Source organism: Erinaceus europaeus, chromosome 10, assembly GCF_950295315.1.
Source record: "Erinaceus europaeus chromosome 10, mEriEur2.1, whole genome shotgun sequence".
NCBI classification, from domain to species: domain Eukaryota; kingdom Metazoa; phylum Chordata; class Mammalia; order Eulipotyphla; family Erinaceidae; genus Erinaceus; species Erinaceus europaeus.
Window position 1 is genome coordinate 115000980 of NC_080171.1, and position 16232 is coordinate 115017211.

Sequence of the window (16232 nt, forward strand, 5' to 3'; positions counted from 1 at the left end):
TAAAATAGGAAAAGTTCAGTAAATAAAAGCATTGTTTAAAAGGGTGGGGGGAGTCAGGCGGTAGCGCAGCTGGTTAAGCACATGTGGCACAAAGCGTAAAGACCAGTTTAAGGATCCTGGTTCGATCCCCCTGCTCCCCAGCTGCGGGGGGGCTGGGGGTCGCTTCATAAGCGATGAAGCAGGTCTGCAGGTATCTATCTTTCTCTCCCCCTCTCTATCTTCCATCCTCTCTCAGTTTCTCTCTGTTCAACAATAACGACATCAGTAACTACAATAAAACAAGGGCAACAAAAGGGAATAAATATTTAAAAGAATACAGAGGATGAGGCAGGGGTAGGTAGCATAATGCAAATTGACTTTGCCTCCTTTGCTCATTGCTCAAATAAACGCTGCACTGAGCGAGAAAGACTAGAGATCCACCCTACCACTTAGCTGTGGAGTTTTATCTTTGTTGTTTTTTGTGGCGATTGGATAGCAATTGAACCCAGATCCTCAGTTTCATATGGCATTCAGTGGGTTAAAAAAGAAAAAGATGAGGCCAGGCGGTGGCGTACCTGGTTAAGCGCATATATTACGGTGTGCAAGGATGCAGATTCAAGGCCCAGGTTCCCACCTGCAGGGGGAAAGCTTCACAAGTGGTGAAGTGAGTGAGACTGCAGGTATCTCTCTGTCTCCCCCTCCCCATTCAATTTCCCTCTGTCACTATCCAGTAATAAATTTTTTTCCTTTTTTTTTTTTTTTTGGATGCTGTGTGCATGATTCATTCCTACAGGCTCTGGTTCTCTTAGACATCACCCCTGACCAGTCAATGGTGGATGAAGGAATGGCTCGGGAAGTCATTAATCGTATCCAGAAACTTCGCAAAAAGGTTGGTTTGTCAAATTAAGAGCACGTCACTGTTTCTGGAGTGTTTTTTTTTTTTTTTTTTTCGTTTGTTTGTTTTTAATTCCCTTTTGGTTTTGGTTGTTGGGACAGGAGATGCAGGTAACGCAAACCCTGTTAGTAGATAAGTAATCACTGATAAAGGAAGGGTCCATGCAGGCTGCACCCCACAAGAAGGCTACCCCCCACTTGTTGGCCCCGCATGCAACCTTTTTTGTTTCCCAGATGCAGAACTTTCATTCATCCTGTACACCTTGTTCTCCTTAATAGTGCCCAAAGGCTTCCTCAGATTTATCTTCTGGATAAACAGCTTTTCTGACTATGTAGAAGATAGAAATGACAGTGGGAGAGTCGGGCGGTAGCGCAGTGGTTAAGCACACGTGGCACATAGCACATAGCACTAGGACCGGCAGCGTAAGGATCCGGGTTCAAGCCCCCAGCTCCCCACCTGCAGGGGAGTCAAGCGGTGAAGCAAGCAGTGTCACAAGCGGTGACACAGCGGTGTCTTTCTCTCCCCCTCTCTGTCTTCCCCTCCTCTCTCCATTTCTCTCTGTCCTATCCAACACAATAACATCAATAACAACAATGATAATAACTACAACAATAAAACAAGGACAACAAAAGGGAATAAATAATTTTTTTTTAATGTTTTTAAAAGAAAGAGGCTTGGGTGGTGGCACACCTGGTTAAGTGCATGTATTACAGTGCACTAGGACCCAGGTTCAAGCCCCCGGTCCCTACCTGCAGGGGGAAAGCTTTGCAAGTGGTGAAGCAGGGCTGCAGGTGTGTCTGTCGCGCTCCCTCTCTATCACTCCCTTCTCTCTTGATTTCTGGCTGTCTCTATCCATTTCCTGTTTGCAGGCGAACCTCCCAGGACCCTGTCTTTACAACTGGGGGGCTGTCTCTATCCAATAAATAAAGATAAAAAATGTAAACTGGGGGTTGTTATGCATGTACAAACTATTGTACTTACTATTGAATGTAAAACATTAATTCTCCAATAAAGAAGAAATTAAGAAAGGAAGAAAGAAATGACCGTGGAATCTATGAAAAGGGGTTCCCAGTTTAGGGGAGGGTATTGGATCTGGAAAAAAATGTGCAGTAATTCTTGGTCGTTTGGGGCTGGGAGCCTGGGCAGGTGCAGTTTCCCACTGCATGCCCCCAGCTGGTCAGAGTCAAGAGTCTTGAGACCTGAAGTGCAGGTCCGTGTGATTCCCTTCAGTCGCTCCTTTGTCTCGGTGAGAAGTGAGCAGGCACAGCGAGACTCGGCGTTGGATCACCAGCACGTATGGTTAGGTTTTCACATTGTGCCTCTCTGTCCTTCCAGTGCAATCTGGTTCCAACTGATGAAATAACCGTTTATTATAAAGCAAAGTCGGAAGGAAACTACCTGAATAACGTTATTGAAAATCACACAGAGTTTATATTTGCCACTATAAAGGCTCCCTTGAGACCCTACCCAGTTCCTACATCAGATAAAGTCCTTATCCAAGAAAAAATGCAGGTAAGTTCTGTTCATTTAGTATTAGCTTTTTTTTTTTTTTTTACCCGAGCACTGTTCAGCTCTGGCTTATAGTGATGGTGGTGGGGGTGTTTGAGCCTGGGGCTTTGGAACCTCAGGCGTGAGAGTCTGTTTGCATAACCATTATGCTGTCTACCCTCTGCCCTAGGATTAGCTTTTATGTTAAGTTTACGTAGCTATATCTTGATGTTATGACCCCTGGGAAAGATGGGGATAGGGCTCAGAGCTGAAGTGTTGGTGTGGGTGATAGAGTAGAAAAGAAGTTAAGAGGGAAGCCACAACTGTCGTCCTGTCCCTTCTGTTACCAGGCAGCGAGACAGCAGTGCGGGCCTGCTTTAGGTAAACCACACAGCTGAAGGCAGGACCGCTAGAGTCCTATGTGGATGGCCTGTGTGAGCCGACCTCTCTCTGGTTCTCGCACATGAATGAATAAAGACTGAGGAGATAGCATGATGGTCCTACAGAGACTTTCGTGCCTGGCATCGCCATAAACTAGAGTTGAGCATACTCTGATAAGTGAAATAGAACAATAATAATTTACGGTCTTTTAAAATGTTTTTGTTTGTTTGTTTGTTTTAAGTTATTGTTGTGAAATCTGCTGATACTAAAAGATTTAACATTGGGCGCCAGGCGGTGGCTCACCTAGTTATTAAGTGCTCACATTACAGTGCACAAGGACCTAGATTCAAGCCCCTGGTCCCCACCTGCAGGAGGAAAGCTTCCTAAGTGGTAAAACAGGGCTGCAGATATCTCTCTGTCTCTCAGTTTCTCTCTGTCTCTATCCAATAAAATAAAAATTTTAAAAAGACTTACATTGACTTCCAGTGCAGTTCTTTGCTAGGAGGGGTTATATGTCAGTTTGCAATTTCATTTTCTGTTTGTACATTTTAGATGTAAATATGAAAGATTGACACCAAATCAAAGAAAATACGACCCTTAGTTCAGAAACAGGTTTGTTTTGTTTTTTTTTACCAGAGCACACTGCTCATCTCTGACTTATGGTGGTCCAGGTTTGAACCTGGGACTTTGGAGCCTCAGGCATGAGAGTCTGTTTGCGTAAGCATTATGTTATCTATCCACACCCTGAGCAGGACATTTATAACGAAATGATATTTTTTTCTATGTCAACTAGCCATTTTTTCCATCATTTATCCCTTGTTTTATTTCTAGTTTATTTGGGAAACATAGGACATACAAGCCAGGGTCTGAAAGTGACTCTCTTTAGTGAAGCAAATTATAAGACCATTTACTCAATCACAGTATCTCCATGTCCTCAGCTAAAAGGTTCTGACCTGGAAATTACGCTCACCAGAGGAACATCTGTGCCTGGCCCTGCTTGTGCATATGTTAATCTGAACATCTGTACAAATGGCATTGAGCAAGGTAAGAATATATACAATTTAGCTTTGTTGTTGTTCCTCCTTATTAACTGTTTTATATAGATTTATGGATATCTTTAATGCTGTTGTGGAATTATTATTAAAATCAGTAAGCTTCTCTTTTAAATTGTCGTGAAAGTGAATTATTGCATGTGAGCTGGAGGAGGAGAAGCCAGAGCACCACTCAGGTTACGTGCAGTCCCAGGGCTGAACTCGTTTTTTTTTTTTTTAATATTTATTTTATTTATTCCCTTTTGTTGCCCTTGTTGTTTTATTGTTGTAGTTATTATTGTTGTTGTCGTTGTTGGATAGGACAGAGAGAAATGGAGAGAGGAGGGGAAGACAGAGAGGAGGAGAGAAAGATAGACACCTGCAGACCTGCTTCACCACCTGTGAAGCGACTCCCCTGCAGGTGGGGAGCCGGGATTCGAACCGGGGTCCTTGTGCTTTGAGCCACCTGCGCTTAACCCGCTGCGCTACAGCCTGACTCCCCAGGGCTGAACTCTTAACAGCTGGGCATTTCCCCTGTAGTTCCTGCAGGCTACAACTAAACACCTTGAACTTTGCACATAGCATCAAACATGAAAAGATGCTTACAGCTGGAAGGAAAAAGACATTCTACTTAGGAACCTCATGGTCAGCCAGCAAAGCAGTGGTCCATTTCCTGAGTTCCCCCTTTTTTTTTTTCTCTATAAATCTTTGTCTTGGAACTAAAGAGGATGCAGCTAGGAAATGTCCCAACAAAATCCTGCTTTGTCTACAAAAGATCAGGAAAGTGGCAGCCTTTAAGACACTGGAAATGTTTATTTTGTTTGTTTATTGGATAGAGACAGCCAGAAATTATGAGGGAAGGGAGTGACAGAGAGGAAGAGAGACAGAGAGACACTTGCAACACTGCTTCACCACTTGCAAAGCTTTCCCCCTGCAGGTGGGAACTGGGGGCTCAAACCTGGGTCCCTGTGCATTGTAACACGTGCGCTTAGCCAGATATGCCACTACCTAGCCCCTTGTTTTTTGTTTGTTTTTGTTTGTTTTTAAATCAGAGCACTGTTCAGCTCTGGTTTATGCTGGTGCAAGGCCTTGAACCTAGGACTTTGGAGCCTCAGGCATGATTCTCTTTGTATAATCATTGTAATTTACCCTCCAGACAGTGGAATGTTTAGATGATAATGGCTTTGCTTAAGCCAAATATAACATGGGGGGAAAAAAATGATAGTCATGGCCACACTATCACCATATACCAGCAAAAGCCAATTGGGGAGCCTAGACTTTTTCCCTTAACAAGTCAAGGAGCCTCAAGCCCCCACTGGCTTTGTGTCACAGTAAGTGGCAGCCAGGGAGTTTTCTTCACCTAGGCAACGATGGGCTCTTTTCCCCAGATCTGTCAGTGTAGATCCCCTCTGTGTGGACCCATGCTTTCAGTCTCCCCAGATAAGGCACCCCTCCACCTCCCCACCACTGTCCAGTGGGAATGTTGCCCTACCTTGCTGATCCACAAGGTATCAGTGTACACCAGATGGAAGCAGTGACTAGGCATGACTGCTGTTCAGACACGGGCAGTTGTTCAGGAGGCCTGATAAGGGGAATTTCAGGAGTCAGGCGGTAGTGCAGCAGTTAAGCATAAGCGGTACAAAGCAGGACCGGCTTAAGGATCCTGTTTGAGCCCCCAGCTCCCCACCTGCAGGGGAGTCGCTTCACAGGCGGTGAAGCAGGTCTGCAGGTGTCTTTCTCTCCTCCTCTCTGTCTTCCCCTCCTCTCTCCATTTCTCTCTGTCCTTACAACAACAATAAAAAGGGCAACAAAAAGGAAATAAATATTTTTTTTAAAAAGGGGAGAATTTCCTCCATACCTGACCCCTCCTTCAGCCCCACAGTTAGTGCAGTACAAATGGAAACCCAAAATCCCCATCTCATCAAGAGTTAGGGAAATAATGCCCCTTGCTAGTAGTATATGGTCGCATAAAGTCAGCTGAAAAGAGGGTTTAACTAAGAATCAGACTTGGAAATCTGTGGTGTCAAGTTCAGTCCCCAGCACATATGCCAGGGGTGATCTGGCTTTTTTTCTCTCATTAACAAATACATAGGGCCGGTGAAGTAACTCTCGGATAGTGCGCTGCCTTTCCAGTTGCTTAACCCAGGTTCAGCCCGACCCTTAACCGCATTGAAAGAAACTTTAGTGCTGTAGTCTCTTTCTTTCTCCTCCCCACTTCTGTCTCTTATCTAAAAACAAAGTCTCTTATCTAAAAATAAATAAGCCTTAGTACTTCAAATACTACAAAATACTGATTAAAAAACGAAAAAAGAGGCATGCTATGTTGCTAGATTGGAATCTATAAATATTCTAATCCCCCCCCCCCATTAATACACAGATTTAACTCAATCCCTGACAGACTTAAGCAGTATTTTTCTGTGGGTATAGATGAAACTATTCTAAAACTTTATGGAAAGAAAGGAAATAAAATAGCTGAAACAGTTTTGAAAAAAGTGATGTGATGAGAGAAATCAGTCTACTTAATTTCAAGACTTAACAAAGACTGCGTGGTATGAACATAGATAATTATCACAGAGAACCCAGAATTAAACTCACAAAATGTGACAATTATTTTTGAGGAGCAAGAACAAGTTGAGCTGTCTTTTCACTGTATGCTGCTAGAGTACTTAGATCATCCATATACGCCCCCCAAAAAAATCTTGAACCTGAACTTATTTTTAAAAATGGACTCAAAATAAAATTGCAGACTTACACAGAAGTAGGTAAAGTTTGTTTGTTTTAAATTCTGACAGCCTGGGAGGTGGTGCAGTGAGCCTAGAGGCCCAGGCTTATGTGTATGACGTCTTGAGTATTATAGCTGTAGTTATCAAAAAAAATTGTCAGAGCACACACAAAGAGTAATTAGAATGTGAGCAGAACCCCCCCCCTTGTTTTTTTATTCAAATTTAACTTTTTCTTTCAATGCAAAAAACAGCTAGAAGGGGCTGGGTGGTGACACATCTGGTTGAGCGCACAAGTGAAAATGTGGAAGGACCCGGCTTCAAACTCCTACCTTCAGGGAGAAAGCTTTTCGAGTGGTGAAGCAGTATTGCAGGTGTCTCTCTCTCATCCCCTTCCCTTTCAATTTCCTCCTGTCTCTATCCAACAAATACAGATGGGGGCGGGGAACAGCTATGAATACATTACTTTTTTGTGTGTCTTTTAGGTGGAGTACTACTTTTGGAAAACCCAAAAGGCGATAATCAGTTGGACCTTTTAAAGTTCAAGAGCCTTGTTACTAGCATTTTTGGTGTGAAAAACACAGAGCTGGCCGTCTTCCATGGTGCAACAGGTATGTGGGAAGTCAGGTAGCCCTTTCCTTTGACGTGAGGCAGACAGGTGAAGGTTGTGACTTGTGATCAGTTGTGCTCTGTGACCTTGACCTTTTTCCTGATTCCTTCATCAGGATCCAGCTGAGCATTGCTTGCCTGCAGTGTCTCTGCCTCCCTATGCTGTGGTATGGCTTAAAGAACATATGCTAATTAGAAAATAAGATGGCATAATGATTATTCAGATACTCTCATGCCTGAGGCTCCAAAATCCCAGGTTCGGTCCCCTGTAAGCCAGAGCTGAGCAGTGCTCTCATAAAAAAAAAAAAAAAAAGAAGAAGAAGAAGAAGAAATAAAATGAGGTTCTAGTTAGTCCTACCTTTTTACCAGTTAGCAATGTAATGGATTCTAGACTTCAAACTCTGCCCTGTTGAGTTTTACCTTTATTGAACATAGTGTCTATAACTTGCTAAAAGCAGGTTGTCAGTAAGATTATAAAGGAGGGGGCTGACGGGCAACTCAGGAGATGGATCAGCAGATTCTCAAGCATGAGTTTGGGCCCCAGCATCACATATGCCAGAGTTAAGCTCTGCTGTCCTCTCTCCCTCTCTCCCTCCTTCTCTCACTTCTTCCTTCTTCCTCTCTCATTAATAAGTAAATTGAGAGAGAGTAGAAAATAAAAAGAGAGAAAGGAAGAGGAATGGGATTGGTGAGTGAAACACTCCTAGGCATCTGTTTGGCCATGTGCTGGGCCCATTTGGGTCTCCTCTCTCCACAACACTGGGAAGCATATCTCCCGCACCTCTTTCTTAGCTCTAGGTTAAAAAAAAAAAAAAAGTGGGCCTCCAGAAGGTGGCACAGTGGATAAGGCTTTGGACTCTCAAGCATGAGGTCCTGAGTTCAATCCCCCGCAGCACATGTACCACAGTAATGTCTGGTTCTTTCTCTCTTCTGTCATTTTTCATGAATAAATAAATAAATCTTTAAAAAAAAAAAAGTATATTGTCTCCTACTGTTAGAGGTTGAATTATGGGAGTCAGGCGGTAGTGCAGCTGGTTAAGTGCACGTGGCACAAAGCACAAGGACCGGCATAAGGATCCTGGTTCAAGCCTTTGGCTCCCCAACAGCAAGGGAGTCGCCTCACAGGTGGTGAAGCAGGTCTGCAGGTGTCTGTCTCTCCCCCTCTCTGTCTTTCCCTCCTCTCTTCATTTCTCTCTGTCCTATCCAACAACGATGACATCAATAACAACAACAATAACTACAACAATTAAAAAAACAACAATGGCAACAAAAGGGAAAATAAATAAATATTTTTTAAAAAGAAGTTGAATTATGACCAAAAAGAGATGTTAAAATCCTAACCCCCTTTACCTCAAATTGTGACCTTTGAAAACAGAATCAGTGCAGATGTGATTCACAAAGATGAGGCCATACTAAAATAAGGTGAGCCACATTGCTATCCTTTTCTTTTTTATTTTTTTATTAGTGATTTAATCTTGGTTTACAAAATTAGAAGAAAACAAGGTTAGTGGTCCGGCAGGTGGCACAATAGATAAAAAACATTGGACTCTCAAGCATGAGGTCCTGAGTTCAGTCCCTGGCAGCACATGTACCAGTGATGTCTGGTTCTTTCTCTCTCTCCTTCTTTCTCATTAATAAATAAATAAAATCTTTAAAAAAAAAAAAAAAGAAAGAAAGAAAGCAGTGTTATAATTCCACACCTTTCCCACCATCAGAGTTCTGTGTCCCTATTCCCTCTACTGGAAACTGCAGTAGTTCTCCCAAGATCACAGATTAAGGTTGACTATTTTTTCAGTAACTATCTATATTTTCATTTTATTTATATTTTTTAAACTGCAAATTTGCAGATATTTTTTAAAAAAAATATTCTTTTTTGCTGCCTTTGTTTTATTGTTGTACTTATTGTTGTCCTTGGATAGAACAGAGAGAAATGGAGAGAGGAGGGGAAGACAGAGAGGAGGAGAGAAAGAGACACCTGCAGACCTGCTTCACCGCCTGTGAAGCGACTCCCCTGCAGGTGGGGAGCCGGGGGCTCAAACTGGGATCCTTACTCTGGTCCTTGCGCTTTGCGCCACCTGCGCTTAACCCGCTGTGCTACCTCCTGACTCCCACTATTCCCATATTTTTACTTTTTAACCAGAGCACTGCTCAGCTGTGTCTTATGGTGGTGTGGGGGATTGAACTTGGGAATTGACAGAGCCTCATGCATGAGAGTATGTTTGCATAACCATTATGTTATCTACCCCCGCCTATATTTGCCCTTTTTTTTTCCTATGGTTCTTCCTTCTCTTTCTAAATCATATCTACTACCTCTAAAAGCCCCTCCCTCTCCCTTTTTTTTTTTATTTATTTAAAAAAGGAGACATTAACAAAACCATAGGATAAGAGGGGTACAGCTCCACACAGTTCCTACCACCAGATCTCCGTATCCCACCTCCTCCCCTGACAGCTTTCGACTCTTTATCCCTCTGGGAGCTTGGACCCAGGATCACTATGGGATGCAGAAGGTGGAAGGTCTGGCTTCTGTAACTGCTTCCCCGCTGAACATGTGCGTTGTTGGCTGGTCGGTCCATGCTCCCATCCTGCCTCTCTTTCCCTAGTGGGGTGGGGCTCTGGGGAAGCGGGGCTCTGGGACGCACTGGAGTGCAGAAGGTGAGACGCCCGGCTTCTGTAATTGTATTGGTGCCCTTTTAAGATGACTTTGTAAAGACTGACACGAGGAGACTGTCGTGTGGTAATGGAATCAGAGATGGGAGTTATACGGCAGTTATTCCTGGGATTTTAGTGCCAGGAAGAAGAAAGGAAAGATCCCCCCATAGGTTCAGAAAGGATTCACCTACTTAGACCTTTGGACTCCTCATTTCCAGAACCGCAAGACAATACATTTCTGCTTTGTTACAGCACACACAGGAAAATAATATTCTCAAGTTGACACATATAATATTCATTTTTACTATGGTTTAGTCAATGTTTCCTTTTTATAAATAAAAAATTTGAAGTATATATATTCATTTTTAACAACCTCTGTATTGTATACATTGCCAATAAATAAAGGAAAACTGCTGATCCTCAATACTAGTCAGGAAATAACAGGAAACCGTAGTTCAAAACTGTCACATGCTACCCAACTGTAAGAAAACAAGAATTTTCCAGAGGAGGCTGTCAGCTTCAAGGATCTAATCTTGAGTTATTTGCTTTGTTTCATTTTCTTTCAAGAACTGCAAAACCAAACCAACTTGATGAGTCTTAATGGGAAAACACTTTGCGTGACCGCAGGGTCCCCTCCTCCTGTGACCGACAGCTCTGGTCCCGTCCTCTGTCAGTACCTCAACCTGCAGCTCTTGAATGCAGACCCACAAGGTATGGCCGTCTCCGGCTGTGAACGACTCAGCAGGCTGCTGTGGGCTGGGCACTAATGTCTCCTTTAATTCATCCTCTCTGACTTACTTGCATTTTTAGCTCAGTTTCAGAGTAGTGATTTAAAGTATAGACTCCCACTTGCTCGAGGGAGCCACACTCAAGCTTCCTTCTGCTATATTTATGTAGACACTCATCCATTAGGCATGGTCGGCTAGTGGATATTATTGGTTAGGTGAAAATTAGAACCAAACAAAGCTGAATTGTGTAAGCACCAAAGCTTTATAATTTTTTTTCCCTCCAGAGTTATCCTGGGGTTTGGTGCCTACGCTACGAATCCACTGCTCCTGGATGCTATTTTTTTTTTTCCTTTTGTTGCCCTTCTTTTTTGTCATTATTGTTGTTGGATAGGACAGAGAGAAATGGAGAGAGGAGGGGAAGACAGAGAGGGGGAGAGAAAGACAGACACATGCAGACCTGCTTCACCGCCTGTGATGCGACCCCCCTGCAAGTGGGGAGCTGGGCGCTCAAACCAGGATCCTTATGTTGGTCTTTGCGCTTCACACCACGGGCAGTTAACCCACTGCCTACTGCCTGGCCCCCAGCTTTATAATTTTACCTTACTTTTTTTCTTGAAAAATTGTGAAGATTTCTGTGCACACCAGTCCCTTGACCACTGTACAAAATCAGTCTTTATTTTTCCTGATTCCTTTGGATTCAGGCTCTAAATTTGACTAATTCTAGAAGTTGTTTCCCCCAGTCACAGGACTTTTAAGCTAATTTCCCCTCCCCCTTCCTTTTCCTCTGTGAAACGTTTAAGGCTCTGCAGACAGTAGCAGTCCCGCTCTACTCCTGTGTCCACTGCTGGCTTTTGCTGCTTTTAGCTCTCTACCTAGAGAGCTGTCTACAATCGCCTTGTTAGGGGCCTACTAGCGACAGTGTGATTTCTTAGGATCTAGTCTCTTGTGTTCTTTCTCTTGTAGAGTGCTTAATAGGAACAGTGGGCACTCTTCTGTTGGAAAATCCACTCGGGCAGAATGGACTCACCTACCAAGGTCTTCAGTATGAAGCGGCCAAGGTGTTTGGCCTTCGGAACAGGAACCTGAAGCTGTTTCTGAGTGAGACTCAGACAGATGGTGAGAAGAGATTATGCACATGCTAAATGTTTTGTTTTTCTTTTTGTTGAAAGAAAAACATTGGGGCACTCTGGTAGGGTGCCTGCCTTGCTATGTACACAGCCCATGTTGGAGTCCCCAGCACATCCCATGGAGTGTCGTAGCTGTGGAGGAAGCTTTGGTGCTGTGGCCTCTCTTCCTGTCTCTCTCTGTCTGTGTCTATTGTTTCCTCTTTTATTGCTTCCTCTATAAAATTGACACCATATGTTTTTAAAATGACAATTTAGGGGTCAGAGATAATACAGTGGCTATGCAAAAGGCTGTTCAGATCTGAAGTTCTGAAATCCCAGGTTTGATCACCATAAGCCAGAGCTGAACAATGCTCTGGTAAATAAAATAAAAAAAAAAAAAACAGGAAGGAAGGAAGGAGGGAACAATAATTTAAAGGATCATTATAGTTGGCTTAGGAAGTAATAAAAATCATTAGTACTTTACTTGAAATACTTGCATCAATGATCAAGGTGAATAAAACTTATTTGCTGGTCCTAAAATTGTTCTTTACTAAAAGGAAAAAAAAAAGACACATAGTGGCTACAGTATTGTCCGGAGTACAGCCTACAGAAAACTGACGATTGAGTCATTATCCCCATAGTTGATCTTCTGGTGTGACTCACCCCCTGAGTCATCTGTTAGCGTAAAGTATCAAGTGTGATCTTGAGTCACAAAAGGCCTATGACTCAGGAAACTTTTATTATACTTAATATGACAGAAGTTGAGACGAAAGAGGAGAGGCAGAAAGACAGACAGACACCTGCAGACCTGATTCATCACTCATGAAGCTCCTCTTGCGGGTGGGGGCTGGGGCTCTTTTTCCCTTTTTAATCATCCAGAGTAAACAGAAAATTAATTTTGTTAAAACTTCTTTCTATTCTAGAAATCACAGAAGAAATCCCCATGAAGACTTTGAACACAAAGACTGTGTATGTTTCTGTGTTACCAACAACGGCAGATTTGTAACATGAAGTTACCTGTGTGGTTTAATCAGGCATCTCCACCACAGACGTGAACATGTGCACATAGAGCCACAAGGAAAATACATTCTTTGAATACATGTCTGATTTTGGTCTAAACTTGAAGTCCGATTGATTCGTCAAGTGACTTGATGTGTGTTAGATATCTATGTTGTCATGTTTGGGGGATAGTTATAGTCTTACCTCAGCACTATACATTTATTTCTATGCTTGAATTCTCAAGTACAGAAGGCAGAAGTAATTTGAATGGCATATATATGTATATATATATATATTCATATTCCGTGGCCTCTCAAAGGAATGAAAGATGTTACATACTTCTACTGCTTGGATTTTCCTGGGTTATCTGATGGAATGTTTTTAAGTCAATCATAATAATTATCATAATCAAAGACCTGGTTTCACTTCTCATTCCAAAATCATACGTGTCATAGGAGCCAGGGCCTATCAAAAATTAGATGTATAAGAATCTGTTTAAGGAGGTTACATGAAGGGGAGAGGATGCAGGTATAGTTTTCAGACCACAGTTTGGTCTGCCACCTGTGAAAAGAGAAGAAGGCACAAAGGTTGGTTAGAAAAAGCCTGGACTCCTGGTCCAGGAGGTGGCGCGGTAGATAAAACATTGGTCTCTCAGGCATGAGGTCCTGAGTTCAATCCCCGGCAGCACATGTACCCCAGTGATGTCTGGTTCTTTCTCTCCTATCCTTCTCATTAATAAATTAAGAAAAAGAAAAAGCCTGGACTGCAGAAAGTCTTGGTCAAGCCCCCCTGGAGAGGGTTCCTTTAGAGAGAGTTTAGAGTTGGGCAGATGTGTTGTGAGGGAGCCAGTGGTGGCTCAGTGGGCAGAGTGTGCACACTGCAAAGTGTCGGTGATTCTGGAAGTGCTGTAGCTACAGGCTTACGAGCCAGCTACCTCCTTGTATCATGTTCTCCTAAAGGGAAGCTCTAAGTGTGCATCAGTGTCTGCTGTAAGAAATACATCGAAACCCAAACAAAATAACAAGCGGTGACAGGATGTGGGGACCTTAGAACCTTTGTGCACTGTTGGTGGAACTGTAAAAGAAAGGATTCAGTCACTGTGTAAAGTATTTGGAGGTTCTTCAGAAAGATAAATAAAATAGAATTGCTGTTCAACCCAGCAGTCTCACTTTTGAATAAATAACCGAAAGTCTTAGGAGCATGTGCATATCTAGCTAGGTTCATTACGGCCTAGAGGGGAGCAACCATCAAGGGGTGAACTGACAAAATGACAGGCACACACTGGGCTGTCAGTCATAGGAGGCTGAACTTAAGGGACATACATCTCTGCTTCAACGAACTGTAGCCATAAATGTGATGTACTTTTTTTTTTTTTATTGGGGAATTAATGTTTTGCATTCGACAGTAAATACAATAGTTTGTACATGCATAACATCCCCCAGTTTCCCATATAACAATACAACCCCCACTAGGTCTTCTGTCATCCTTCTTGGACCTGTATTCTCCCCACCCATCCACCCCCACCCCAGAGTCTTTTACTTTGGTGCAATACTGTGATGTATTCCTTAACCACAACTGAAAATAAAAATGTTTTGGGGGCCAGATAATGGCCCCAAGAAATGAAATTTAAAGCCCAGTTGCAGTAATACAGAAACACGAGAGAACAGGTTAAAAAATGGCAACAAAGTAGTGGGGCGGGAGCACATAACATAATGGTTTTGCAAAGAGACACATGCCTAAAGCTCTGAAGTCCCAGGTTCAGTCCCCCACACCACCATAAGCCAGAACTGAGCAGTGTAGTAATAAAAATGGCAACAAGTGGGCTCACCTCTCATAAATACACTAAATATACAGATGTATATCAGACAATTCTCCCTGGAAAAAGATGACTTAACCACAGGCTCAGAGATGTAGTCACAGTAACAATAATCAGGAGGGATCTCAAAAAAACATGTAGCTTTGAAAACCAATGCAGCTTGCCACCAGGAAGCCCAAGAAGCAGTAGAGAACCAAAAAAAAAAAAAAAAGTTCAGTTAAAGAGCAAATACACTGACCCAATGCAAAACTAGCACTTCAGTCAGACATGAAAGAGACCCATGGCTTCTAAAACAGCCAGAAAAAAAAAGGGAGAGGGGAGAAGAGAGAAAAAGCTAGGAATTCAAAGGTCTACTGGAACTCTTCATGGATAGTCTCCAACAGGGGCCATTTCTTTCCAGCTGTCCTGTAACTACCGTCAGCTGGGAAGTGACATTTTACTCTCCTTATGTTGATTGAGTTGATAATTCATCACATTCCTGCCCCTGTGTTGGCCTGCAGTGCACTGCTCCGGCTGAAGTTTTCAGGGAAGGTCAGGAAGGTAAGTTACTCATGCATCATATCTACTGCTGACCTTGCCAGAACCTCCCGATGGTGTCATCACACGCCCGTGTAGAGCCCCAGCTGTTGCAGCTGTCCCCAAAGGGACCCCTTCACATCATATCTGGACGTCAATACGGTGCACAGCTGCAGACGGTACACGGGACGGTACATACTGCCATATGCAATACAGTGCACAGCTGCAGACAGTACACAGGACGGTACATACCGCCATATGCAATACAGTGCACAGCTGCAGACAGTACACAGGACGGTACATACCGCCATTTGCAGGACGGGGTGGAGCATCCAGTTTGGCGCACACATCAACGTACTCAACACTTGATGGAGAAGCACATGGTGTGGTGATTTGCCCGCTCGTGAATAAAGATTAAACTGCGTTGTCTGCCCAGCCGTGTGTCCCCAAGTCTCTGTCTACCGCCCGGAAGCTAGCCCGGCCTACTAGCGCCCCGAACTCTTAACGACACCCAGGACTCAAGTTCGAGGCCCCTACACGGTACCTGTGTGTGTGTGGGGGGAGGTGACATTTCACTAGTGATGAAAGTTCTGTGGGTGTCTTATCTCCCTCTTTCTCCCATTCTCTGTACATGTTGCATTAATGTGCTCACAAATACACGACCTACAACTAATTCAGGAGAGAATGTCCTCACTCCAAGGAAAGCCCACTCCCCAGAACACTATCCTCTTGCTCATTCTGCCACTGCTGTTACTGTTGCTAGCAGCCCTGTCTCCTTTGTGGCTTATCTAGTTCTCTCTCTCTCTTTAATATTTATTTGTTTCCTTTTTTTTAGGTTTTTTTATTTTAATTTTTTTAATTGGGGAATTAATGTTTTACATTCAACAGTAAGTACAATAGTTTGTACATGCATAACCTTCCCCAGTTTCCCATATAACAAACAATACAACCCCCACTAGGTCCTCTGAACCCTTCCTGGACCTGTATTCTCTCCACCCACCCACCCCAGAGTCTTTTACTTTGGTGCGATACGCCAATTCCAGTTCAGGTTCTACTTGTGTTTTCTCTTCTGATCTTGTTTTTCAACTTCTGCCTGAGAGTGAGATCATCCCATATTCATCCTTCTGTTTCTGACTTATTTCACTCAACATGATTTTTTCAAGGTCCATCCAAGATGGGCTGAAAATGGTGAAGTCACCATTTTTTACAGCTGAGTAGTATTCCATTGTGTATCTAGACCACAACTTGCTCAGCCACTCATCTGTTGTTGGACACCTGGGCTGCTTCCAGGTTTTGGCTGTGACACATTGTGCTG

General features: G+C 43.2%; 1 protein-coding gene across 3 annotated transcripts in view; it reads left to right on the forward strand.

Annotated features, from left to right (window-relative positions):
* Positions 1–13000, forward strand: part of IARS1 (isoleucyl-tRNA synthetase 1) — a 48470-nt gene extending 35470 nt beyond the window's left edge. For 2 of the 3 annotated variants that reach the window (XM_016190845.2, XM_060200602.1), the window contains exons 28-34: positions 773–868; positions 2210–2386; positions 3682–3787; positions 6980–7105; positions 10320–10463; positions 11444–11596; positions 12510–13000. In XM_016190845.2, the coding sequence (XP_016046331.1) occupies positions 773–868; positions 2210–2386; positions 3682–3787; positions 6980–7105; positions 10320–10463; positions 11444–11596; positions 12510–12592 (885 nt within the window). In that variant the 3' untranslated portion in view covers positions 12593–13000. The remainder of the gene's footprint in view (positions 1–772; positions 869–2209; positions 2387–3681; positions 3788–6979; positions 7106–10319; positions 10464–11443; positions 11597–12509) is intronic. The other variant, XM_060200603.1, reaches the window with a different exon arrangement.
* Positions 13001–16232: the final 3232 nt, after the last annotated feature.